The 12741-nt window shown below is 35.6% G+C and overlaps 1 protein-coding gene across 2 annotated transcripts in view; it reads left to right on the forward strand.

The window, feature by feature from the left end:
* Window positions 1-12741, forward strand: part of USP32 (ubiquitin specific peptidase 32) — a 245370-nt gene that overhangs the window by 200815 nt on the left and 31814 nt on the right. The window contains exons 16-22 of one of the 2 annotated variants that reach the window (XM_019431063.2): window positions 1783-1942; window positions 6022-6176; window positions 7422-7503; window positions 8307-8381; window positions 9161-9299; window positions 9508-9613; window positions 11859-12032. In XM_019431063.2, coding sequence (XP_019286608.1) covers window positions 1783-1942; window positions 6022-6176; window positions 7422-7503; window positions 8307-8381; window positions 9161-9299; window positions 9508-9613; window positions 11859-12032 — 891 coding nt within the window. The remainder of the gene's footprint in view (window positions 1-1782; window positions 1943-6021; window positions 6177-7421; window positions 7504-8306; window positions 8382-9160; window positions 9300-9507; window positions 9614-11858; window positions 12033-12741) is intronic. The other variant, XM_019431064.2, reaches the window with a different exon arrangement.

The following is a 12741-nucleotide window of genomic DNA, read 5'->3' on the forward strand; positions in this document are numbered from 1 at the left end:
AAAGGTATGTTTTTATATAGCTTTACAACTACAGATACTGTTATTATTTTTTTTATTTAAGTAATCTCTCCCTACCCCGAGACCAAGGGGTAACATGTTCCTCTGAGCCAGGCAGGTGCCTCAGATACTGAATTATTAATTTTTCCTCAAATCATGTAAAACTGAAACCATAAGAATGATGGTTGGTTTTGTAGCTGTCAGCGCCTGTTTAGAAGTGGACAGACTTCTTCTAGCAGTCTTAGAGGAGAATACCAGGGAGAGAGTTACTGCTTATCATTTAAGTAGGATTTGAAAAACCTCCCAAGTGGAGCTTTTCGAGTGCCATACTATAGCCTGTCAGAATTTTAAGAAAAAGTACTAAAAGTGTGGTTTGTATCATTGTTTTTATCTGGTTCTTTACTGCCCCCTCTTGGTGTTGAAAAATGTTCTATTGCAGAAAACACTGGTTACTAGGGCAGAGGGAAATAAAATAAAGCCTGATCACTGGAGACTGTTAAACATTATGTAGAATTTTATGTTTTAAAGAGTGTTAATTCTGCTATCCTTTTGGAATACTAATTTGATAATGTTCAACTCTTAAAATTCATAGAGCAATATTTTTATAATGAAATGTTTTCCTGTATCTTTGGGCTGGCAAACACATTATTGCAGGGGATTACTGAGAAATTCTGTTTCTTTTTTTTTTTTTTTTAAGGTTTATTTATTTTGAGAGAGAGAGTACAAGCGAGAAGGGCAGAGAGAACAAGAGAGAGAGAGAGAATCCCAAGCAGGTTTCGTGCTGTCAGCCCGGAGCCTGATACTGGGCTTGATCCCACAAACCGTGAGATCCTGACCTGAGCCAAAATCAGGAGTCAGATGTTTAACTGACTGAGCCACCCAGGTGCCCCAGAAAAATCCTGTTTCAACAACATAAGTCTTAGTTTTGTACATCCAATGTAGTTGTTTTAATCATAGACAAAAATACACTGAACAAACCAGTTACACAGTAGAACATAGATAGCAAATTTTTTTTAAAGGTTTTTTTTTTCTTTTTTTTTTTTTTGAGAGAGCAGGGAAGGGACAGAGGAGGGAGAGAATCCCAAGCAGGCACAGAACCTAATATGGGTGGGGCCTATTCTCATAAATGGTGAGATCATGACTTGAGCCAAAATCAAGCCAGTCGCCCAACCAACTGGGCCACCCAGGTGCCCCTAGATAGCAAATTTTTATATGAAAACATTTTTATCCTAAGTAATATAATAAATAAAAATTGAAGCAAATTTATTATATTCTTTATTGAAGAAATAAGGTGTTTTCAAATGATGTCCAATGATAAGGTTTTATGAGAGAAGCACATTCATAGGTTTCTGAGAATATTGTAAAATAAATGTTCATACATTTCGGAGAATATCTTATGAGAGAAGTACGTTCATACACTTTTAAGAAAATTGCTACGCTTTGGCAAAAGGACTTGTAGTTAATGATACGACCTTCCATACTTTTTGACTTATACCTCTAGTCCTAGGAATTTGTCCATGGAGCTCCTGGGTGGCTCCGTCAGTTAAGCGTCCAATTCTTGATTTCAGCTCAGGTAATGATCTTGCGGTTCGTGGGTTCGAGCCCCACACCAAGCTCTGCGCTGACACTAGGGAGCCTACTTGGGATTCTCTCTCTCCCACACTCTCTCTGCCCTTCCCTTGCTTGCTCTAAATACATACATACATACATCTCAGAAATTAGATAAAAATGACAAATTTTGTTTCTTCTTTTATAGTGATCACATTATATCTTTCATGACAACAGGTAATCAAGAATAGCAAGACAGAAATCCCAGAGCTAGAGTTATTTCCTCGATATCTTCTCTTCCTAAGACAGCAGCCTGCCACTCGGACACAGCAGTCTAACATCTGGGTGAATATGGGTATGATGAGCCTGAGAATGTTTCCTCAGCATTTACCAAGAGGTAACTTAAGAATGCAGCAAGAATACCATGCATTTGTTGAAACAAACAAACAAACAAAACCCAAGTTGCTCGAAGTCTGGTGCCACTGTACTAATACACATTCCCATCTGCTTTCATTCAGAATCAGTAAATCATCAATGGGGCTTAGATCTATGGTCATGCGCAAGACTAGATGGGGTAGTGGCAAAATCTCAGCAGCAAACTGAGAAGAGTTGTTTCTTTTTCTGGCTAGTCAACATACAAAGAAAATAAATAGAAATATATTTCATATACTTTTTTTCTTTGAAAACCATCCATTGTAAATTATTTCCTTGACCTAAGGTAAAATCTGTCAGTCTGTGACTGACGAACTAATCTTTTCACCTCCACTCAAATATCTGAAAGTAATTTCTTTTGCAATATCATATTTTTGTTTGTTGGTGTTTTGGGGGACTTTTTTTGAGAAAACATGATACATTTCTCATGCTTGGCCCACAGAGCCTTTATAAAAAGACAGATAATGTATATAAAATGAAGGATATATTTTTGAAAACTATAATGATACATTGGCTTTGAAAAACATCAAGCCTATCAAAATGACATGAAAGTTCCCATTTTGATGTATTACATACAAAAAGCTCCCCCTTGATTTCTCTGTTATGTTAAATTTTATTGACAGGCAGGACTTGCCTTGTGCTTTTACTTTGTAAATATTTGACATTGTTCTTCAGCAGAAGTAATCAGTTCATCCATTTACACAAAATCTCAGACTTTGTGTTAATAATGCCACAATGTTATTATAATTAATATAACTTAGTATGTAAGAACCCAAACCAACTCTATAATCACTATCATCCCTCCCTTGAAATTAAATAGAATTAGTTTTATGCCTTTCTTAAAGGTTATATTCAAATTATATATGGAGATTCTTACACATATTGTTTGGTAAGAATTATAGCAAAGCATTGGCTTCTACCTAACCAAATTTTGTCTTTGGGGAAAATGTCAAAATCAAGGAACAGTGAAATAGAATCACTGTGAAACATTCTTGATTTAATTTTCCGTTGAATAAAAGTATTTGCCTTGCTTCCATGGCACCCTAGCATATATTTTTTTCAATTCTCTTTGAAAGATAACATGAGAGGAAAAATGTGTTGTTGTGCTTTTAGTAAGTATTCTTTGTAACTCTTGTGCTGATCCTAGATTTTTGCTGCTTCTGTAAATTCCACTAGATTTGTTGGTGCTATTCAAAAACACAAAAGTATGTGTAATAAGTGGCTGCCTGCTTAATGAGCTATGCTATAAAAACTGTCTAGAATTCAAATAAATTTCTTATGTGGCTTAAGACCATGGAAATTGACTTGGACACTACACTTGCAAATGCTTTTGAATCCTAGAACTGGGTAGTTATTGCTCTAAATTTATTCTTAATTTGAAATTTTTATTCCTTACTAATTAGTTCTGAAATCAATCATTAATCATTTTGAAGTTTGTAAAAAAGATGCTTTCTTGCTGTAATCTTATAACTAATCCTCTGATGTATAATTGGAGAAATTTGCTCTATTACTTTCTGTTAGGAATTATTCTTTGCTCACTGATGATTGTAAAAGATTTGCTGTGCTGTGTGTTTAAAATTGATCATGGTTGGGTTTTGTTCTGCTGTAACATAGTTTTCATCTTTCTTCTTACTCAATGTATTAAGGGTTATTTACTAGGCTCTTTTACTCCTTTTGAAGTGACAGATGTACAAACCATGTTTAAAGCCTTCAATGTAGCCTTTTTGACAGAGAAAGCTACAGAGGCCTTTGTTTCTTATATGATTTTTCAACCTATTGTAGGTGAGTGAATTCTTTTTGGAAGTTCTTTAAAAAGTGGATGATACCAATACTTTTCTCTGCTTTGTTTAGTAGATGAAGACTTACATGCATTTAATAAGGGGAAAAAAGCTAAGTCTCCATTGAATGGGTAGAAAATTGCCTGGCATGTATACTTGTACCCTAGGTGTATTATATTGATATGCTAAGGGTTTTTTTGTTTTGTTTTGGGTTGTTCAGTAAACTATAACATGCTATATAGCTAGAGAGGACCATTTTAAGCTACAACTCTTGCCTGGGTTTTTGGCTGAAAAATTAACCAGGGTTTAGTAGATTGTTTTAGCAAACAATTTTTGACTTCCATAATCCCTTGTCATTTCATCCACCTTCTCTTTTGAAGTATGTGGTTAAACATAATATATTCTTTCTTTACTTTTCACTCTTTTCCCTTGCTGCCATTGTTTTTGTTTCTTGAGCCCTCTAGGAATTAAAGATCATGTCTGCTATCTTCTTACTGGGCAGGCAGGCCATACGGTTTTCCTCCTACCTTTTCAGCAGGGTGATTTTTTTTTTTTTTTTTTTTTTTTTTTTATTCACGGGAAGGTTCTTGATTTCACTTTTAACTCTGCTTGGTAGAGTGTATGCCTACTTAGGATTCTAAACAAAAGTTTCTTATGTAATTGTACTAATGTGCCAGGTTATTGGGGCACTTAATGACTGAGAATGATAGGGTTAGTAATTCACAGATAGTTTATTTTAAGAAAGTGGGTCAGGGGGTGCCTGGGTTGCTCAGTCAGTTAAGCATTTAACTCTTAATCTTGACTCAGGTCATGATCGCACGTTTTGTGGGATTGAGCCCCACATCAGGCTCTGTCCGCCCTGACAATGTGGAGCCTGCTTGGGATTCTCTCTCTCCCTCTGTCCTTCCCTTAGTCACGCTCTCTTGCTCTCTTTCTCAAAATAAATAAACTTTAAAAAAAGGGAGAAAGTGGGTCAGGTTGCTAAATAACAAAAATTCAACCAAGGAAATTTTAAAGATCTAATTGGCTTTATTAATCAATTTATGAATTTGGCAGCATCCTGTCTAGCAAGTAGTAGGGAGCTTCCAAGGGCTTACAGAAAAGGAAAGGTTTTTTTTTTCTTATTTTTTTTTTAATTTTTTTTTTTTTAACGTTTATTTATTTTTTTGAGACAGAGAGAGACAGAGCATGAACAGGGGAGGAGCAGAGAGAGAGGGAGACACAGAATCCGAAACAGGCTCCAGGCTCTGAGCTGTCAGCACAGAGCCCGACGCGGGGCTCGAACTCACGGACCGTGAGATCATGACCTGAGCCGAAGTCGGACGCTTAACTGACCAAGCCACCCAGGCGCCCCCTTTTTTTTTTTTTTTTTTTAAACTAAAGGTTTTTAAAGGTAGAGAGGGAGTGGAAAAAGGGAAACTATTAGCAAAGATTCCACTGTTTTAGGCAAGGTCTCCCTCTTAAGGGGAATGGTAGGAGTCTATCAGTAAATTTCCTAGTACTGACAAAGAAATTCCTATGTTGACTGGTTAAAGGTTACATTTCTGGGGGTTTGAAACTGCAGTTAGGTTAGGTTTTAAGTCCTGGTTTATTGACTTAAGGCTTTAACCTAAGTGATGCCATTTTGGGCCAGTGGTTTTCTTTTCAATGAATCCAGTTAACTGTGGAATTCAAATCCAGTCCCATATTATCTTCCCCATTCTTACACTGAATTTTGGTTTTGCTATTGCACATAATAACCCTGCCGAGGACAGCCAAGATACCAGGGTCAATTGTTGATACATGCCACCTTTCTTGGGATCCAAATACTGCCTATTAATTTGGGCCTCTGATTTTGTTGCTCTTCCTTTCAAAGTTAAGACTGACTTTAAACTTACTTTAACACAGTTGGTCCCCTGTCTTCATTTTACAGCTTTATTTTAAAGCTTCTTCTTTTTTTTTTAATGTTAATTTATTTTTGACGGAGACAGTGTGAATGGGGGAGGGGCAGACAGAGGGAGACACAGAATCTGAAGCAGGCTCCAGACTCCGAGCTGTCAGCACAGAGGCTGACGTGGGGCTCGAACCCACAAACCACGAGATCATGCCTGAGCCGAAGTCGGATGCTTAACTAAGAGACCCAGGCACCCCTAAAGCTTCTTAATTTTTAAAATTATTAAAGCTATAATTCTCATTTCTCATCATTATTTTCTGAAATAGTCATTGCTGATCAGGGAGCTCTTTTTTATATCTGCCGTTTTCCTTATCATGATTACTATGACCATAGGAAATGTACCTTCTCCGAATGCGCCCTTAAAGCGGGTCTTAGCCTATACAGGCTGTTTTAGTCGAATGCAGACCATCAAGGAAATTCATGAATATCTATCTCAGAGGCTACGCATCAAAGAGGAAGATATGCGTCTGTGGCTGTACAACAGTGAGGTAAGTCATCTCCTGTTGTAAGGTAATTTATATACACATGTTGAAAAGAATCAAATGGTACAAAAGTATATAGTGAAAATTCTTTGTTCCCAACCTCTGACCTCTATCTCCCACTTTCCTCAGAGGCAGCGCTATTAAATGCATATATGTTCTTCCTAATATATGCAGTGTGTTTTCAGATTATACTTTGAAATTGGATCATAAATAGTTTTAACCAGTTCTGCATTCCATTGTTCCCTCTTTGTAACATCCTCCTATGATCACCATTGAGAGACAGTATGGTATAATAGTGAATAGCACGATTCCTGGAACCACACTGCCAGGGGTTAATCTTGTCTCTGCCACTTTAGCTGTATAACCCAGAGCAAGTTACTTAACTGTCTCAATTTTCTCATGAGTAAACAGGCAAAATAATAGATCTCGCTTAGAATTAAATGACTTAACTTTGTGAGCACTTTAAATAGGGTGAGCACAAACAAAAACGTGTAATTGTCCTGTATGATTTTATATTTTGGTTCTTTTTTTTAAATATTTATTTTTGAAAGAGACAAAGAGGACATGAGCGGGAGGGGCAGAGAGAGAGAGGGAGACACAGAATCCAAAGCAAGCTTCAGGCTCTGAGCTGTCAGCACAGAGCCCAACACAGGCTCGAACTCACAAGCTGTGAGATCATGACCTGAGACAGAGAGACAGAGAGAGACAGAGAGGACATGAGAGGGGAGGGGCAGAGAGAGAGAGAGGGAGACACAGAATCCAAAGCAGGCTCCATACTCTGAGCTGTCAGCACAGAGCCCAACACAGGCTCGAGTTCATAAGCCATGAGATCATGACCTGAGCCAAAATCAGATGCTTAACCAACTGAGCCACCCAGACACCCCTAGTTTTGGTTCACAAACATGTTTACTGAATTTCATACCAGGTACTAGAGAAAAGTTCTGTAAGTGCTTCAGAAAATCTAAATCTCAGTGAATTTTGGTTTGATGTATGGTGAGTCTTCTGATCTCCCCAAAATTCTGTTATAACTTTGTTTTAGAGACATAAAGTATTTGTTTATGAAGTTGACATTGTTTTTCTCTCATGTTGCCAACTAAATTATTAATATTTCTGAACAACTATAATATCCACATATCTGTCACATAAGTTATAGTACTTCAAGGATGTGTTTGTCATTCATTTTTATTTTATTTCCATTTTGTTTTAAATTTAGTAATCAATTTAACAAAAACATTTCCTCCTCCTTACCAGAATTACCTTACTCTTCTGGATGATGAGGATCATAGATTGGAATATTTGAAAATCCAGGATGAGCAGCATCTGGTAATTGAAGGTACAAGATGGAAGCATGCATCTATATTAGATTTTAGGGAAAGAATTTAAGGTTTAGTTACTCAATAATTCATTTTATAATTTTTCTAACTATTATAGTAAAGAAAAACTATTAAGGTCTTATGTAATCCTACATACTATCAAGATTGCTTTAAAAGAAAAATATGTCTACATTCATTGGCTGGCAATGGATGGAAATGGTGGGTAGAAACAAGTGAATTTGGTTATAAATTTACAAAATTTCTTAGAAATTTCAAGCTGCTTTTTTTGAGTTTGAGTAAGAAAACTAACTTTCTGGCACAGTTAGTGGCACAGGCTTTCATTAGTCATCAACACTGGTCACTCACCAACAAAGCTTACTTGTATATTCACATGTACATTTACATAGTGGCATGCATGTGTCATTGAAAATTTAAAATGTGTCTTTTCCCATCAAGATTTTTGGAAACATTGCTAGCTGCCTTTGTATTAAAATAGAGTTTTACTCTAACAGTTGTCACAATTTAAGAAGGAATTGTGATAATTCTAATGCATTGAGTTTAAGAGCTTTAATTACATTTATCGATACTTGAGTATAATTTTAATTCAGGCAGGTAATTGAGGGAATAGCTTACTAATGAATTCTAATTAAGTGACTGTAAAGTCCCCAATATAGAGTTGGAATAGTTTTAGAATCAATTACAAAATTAACCCCTTTTTTTCAGTTTCTGGTTTACTTAGAAATAAACTCTTTTCAAAAAAAAAAAAAACAGAAGCAATTAAATGGATATAGATAACAAATTAACACATTTTCTGTCTTTCCAGTTCGCAATAAAGATATGAGTTGGCCTGAGGAAATGTCCTTTATAGCAAACAGTAGTAAAATAGATAGACACAAGGGTAAGTCTCTGATGTATTATTTTTAAAGAGATGATCTTAAAAGTCGTCGTCTTCTTCTTCTTCTTCCTCTTCTTCTTCCTCTGCTTATGCTCATCCTCCTCCTCCTTCTTTTTTTTTAAATTTTCTTATCTATTGAAGTGTTAACAACTTTTGGCCCTCTAGTTCAAAAGTCAACTAGTTCCCCTTTTACTTTACTTTTTCCTGAAGCATCACATTTTTTCTAACCTCACAATTAAATAATTTATATCTTTTTAGAGACCCGATACTAGGAGAGAATTGTTTGAATTCTAAAAAACTATCATAGCAGGGGTGCCTGGGTGGCTTAGTCAGTTAAGCATCCGACTTCAGCTCAGATCATGATCTCACAGTCCGTGAGTTTGAGCCCCGCGTCAGGCTCTGTGCTGACAGCTCAGAGCCTGGGGCCTGCTTCGGATTCTGTGTCTCCCTCTCTCTCTGCCCCTGCCCTGCTCATGTTCTGTCTCTCTCTGTCTCAAAAATAAATAAAAACATTTAAAAAAATTAAAAAAAAAAACTATCATAGCAGTTAAAGAGAATCATTGCTACTTTTAGATCACAAATGAACTTGGATTATCATGATTGCCAGTGACATCCCATGAAAAACCTTCTCTACTTTTAGCATTCCAAGACTGGATAAAGAAGTATTAGCTCCATTTAGCCAACTGAAAGAATTTTAAAAATCTTTGCATCAAATACAAGTAACTGTTTGGTCTGTGACATCTTACTATAGCTAAGCTTCTTTCTCATATTGTTTGTTCCAGTTCCCACAGAAAAAGGAGCCACAGGTCTGAGTAACCTGGGAAACACATGCTTCATGAACTCAAGCATCCAGTGTGTTAGTAACACACAGCCACTGACACAGTATTTTATCTCAGGGAGACATCTTTATGAACTCAACAGGTAATAATATATCCTGATTCATATATATATTCTCTTTATAATTTTGATATGAACCCAAAAGTCGTATTTGCCCTATTTAGTATGAAATGAGGGGAAAGACATACTTGTTTAAAAAAGATATTTTGATGTGAGAAAATAGATGCTAGGCATTTCTGTGATTGTGATTTATGAGAATCTTTGGCAAAAATTCTCCTCTTTAAACTTCTAGGACAAATCCCATTGGTATGAAGGGGCATATGGCTAAGTGCTATGGGGATTTAGTACAGGAACTTTGGAGTGGAACTCAGAAGAATGTCGCCCCATTAAAGCTTCGGGTAAGCAGATTAAAATAATATGAAAGTATTTAAGTCCTAAGCAGTTGTTTAAGTAATTCTTTTTCTCCACATGCTTTTTATGTTTAGCTTTTTTAGTTTTAGTTTAACTAATGTTTTTTAGATCCTTCACTAGACATAGATGTCAAATACTTTTACTTGTTCAGATGTATGCAAAATACTGGGAAACAAAGTCACAGTCTAAATTTGGAATGTCATTCAGTTTACTAATTTATCAGATATCTTACTTGTATGTATAGTAAATCTTCCATTGTTAGTCCTTTACTATTAACAGTATTCTAACTGCAAGATATACCTCTGAGTCTAGTTAATGATACTCCATATATTTTTGACATTACTAAAGTAATTAATTCTATCTGTAGAATTTAAAAAAACTGAAAGAATTTAATTACTGAAATTCATGGATACAAATTTTGCATTAATATCATATGTAGTAAAGTTAGGGTTATTTTTTATCTTTATTTAAAAATAATACAAAAACTTTAAACTTAGTTTAAATTAATAATCATAATAGCTAAAAATTTGACAACTTAACCACTTCCAGGCACTATTCTTTTTTTTTTTTTCAATATATGAAGTTTATTGTCAAATTGGTTTCCATACAACACCCAGTGCTCATCCCAAAAGGTGCCTTCCTCAATACCCATCATCCACCCTCCCCTCCCTCCCACCCCCCATCAACCCTCAGTTTGTTCTCAGTTTTTAACAGTCTCTTATGCTTTGGCTCTCTTCTACTCTAACCTCTCTCTCTTTTTTTTTTTCCCTTCCCCTCCCCCATGGGTTTCTGTTAAGTTTCTCAGGATCCACATAAGAGTGAACACATATGGTATCTGTCTTTCTCTGTATGGCTTATTTCACTTAGCATCACACTCTCCAGTTCCATCCATGTTGCTACAAAGGACCATATTTCATTCTTTCTCATTGCCACATAGTACTCCATTGTGTATATAAACCACAATTTCTTTATCCATTCATCAGTTGATGGACATTTAGGCTCTTTCCATAATTTGGCTGTTGTTGAGAGTGCTGCTATAAACATTGGGGTACAAGTGCCCCTATGCATCAGTACTCTTGTATCCCTTGGGTAAATTCCTAGCAGTGCTATTGCTGGGTCATAGGGTAGGTCTATTTTTAATTTTTTGAGGAACCTCCACACTGTTTTCCAGAGTGGCTGCACCAATTTGCATTCCCACCAACAGTGCAAGAGGGTTCCTATTTCTCCACATCCTCGCCAGCATCTATAGTCTCCTGATTTGTTCATTTTGGCCACTCTCACTGGCGTGAGGTGATATCTGAGTGTGGTTTTGATTTGTATTTCCCTGATGAGGAGCGATGTTGAGCATCTTTTCATGTTCCAGGCACTATTCTAATGATATTTTGTGTGTATTAACTCCTTTAATCTTCTAAACAGTCCTGTAATATAAAGCATTATATTATCTTCATTTTATTATCTTCATTTTATGGCTCAGGAAACTAAGGTTCAGAGCAGTTAAATAGTTTGCCCAAGATTACAAGATAGTAAGTCCTCAGAGTTAAACATGAGGCTATTCTGCCTCTAGTAATAAAAGGTTATAAGACTAGATAGGTTAACTGTAAAAGAAAACTGTAACAGGAATTTTTCAATGAAAGCAAATGCTATTTTAATATTTCTGTCTTGGGGTGTCAGGGTGGCTCAGTCAGTTAAGTGTCAAACTCTTGATTTCGGCTCAGGTCATGATCTCACAGTTTCGGGAGTTCAAGCCCCTTATTGGGTTCTGTGCTGACAGTGTGGAGCCTGTTTGGGATTATTTCTCTCTCTCCCTTTCTCTCTCTCCCGCTCTCCTGCTCACACTGTCTCTGTCTTTCTCAAAATAAAAACCTTAAAAAAAAAATATATATACATATATATATATATATATATATATATATATATATATATATATATATTTCTGTCTTTACCTGTCTTAAATAATGTCTGTGTACCTAAAGAACTTTTTGCTTATATGATACTGAACTGGGACACAGAATTAATGAAAATACTTTTTTGTTTTTCTTCCCTTTTTTTTTTTTTTTTGTCATTTGAAATTAAGACACGAGAGATTTCATGATTATTCCAAATATATTTGCTGAAATGGAGGCAGACTAAATACTTTATCTTCTTAAAATGCCTCTGATTGAATTATGGGGCATGTTCATTCCAAATTTTATGGGGTAGCAAATAATGAGTTTGATTCTGTTATATTTATAGTGGACCATAGCAAAATATGCTCCCAGGTTTAATGGGTTCCAGCAACAAGACTCCCAAGAACTTCTGGCTTTTCTCTTGGATGGTCTCCATGAAGATCTTAACCGAGTCCATGAGAAGCCCTATGTGGAACTGAAGGACAGTGATGGCCGACCAGACTGGGAAGTAGCTGCAGAGGTTTGTCAGTTTTCAGTTTCTAATGTAAGCAATAGATAAAATGTTCTGGCCACAGATGTGTGTTGTACAAGTTGAATGCTAACTAAACTATTCTGTGATCAAAATTTTACTATGGAAGTAAAAGAATTTATATTTCTCTGCTTGATTCTTGTTCAGTAATGCCAAAACAAGGCATCTTTAATGAAAAATTTTAAATGTTGCCTTTTTACATTGTAAACTTATGGGAAAGGATGCAGGACTTATTCAGTAGAACTTCAGGAGTCCCCATAATTGCTAAAATGATGTGTACAGTGATGAATATGTATGTTTTATCTGCTCTTTAATGGACAAAGAACTTTAATTCTCATCATTGTTACCATGGTAAGAACAAAAAAATGGGATTTTCCCTCTGAATTTAATATCATTTAGGTTGAACAGAAAGAATCACATTCTAATCAAGAACTGGTTTTCTCTCCTATCTCAGTAGGCCAGTACATTTTAAATTACATATCTGAATTGTAAATTTGCAGGCAGAAAGTTTCTATATCTTAAATGAAGATTAAGGATTATGTTCTTTTTTTTTATTGGAGTATAGTTGACATAATGTTACATTAGTTTCAGAGGGTTATATTCTTGGCATTTAAACCTAAAATATTTAACCAATTTATTTGAATTTATGTAGAAATAATTATTTTTCGAATTTTGAAAAAAGAAAGCTCTCTGACCTTTT

Source organism: Panthera pardus, unplaced genomic scaffold, assembly GCF_024362965.1.
Source record: "Panthera pardus isolate Hobbes unplaced genomic scaffold, ASM2436296v1 HiC_scaffold_3, whole genome shotgun sequence".
Taxonomy (NCBI): Eukaryota; Metazoa; Chordata; class Mammalia; order Carnivora; family Felidae; genus Panthera; species Panthera pardus.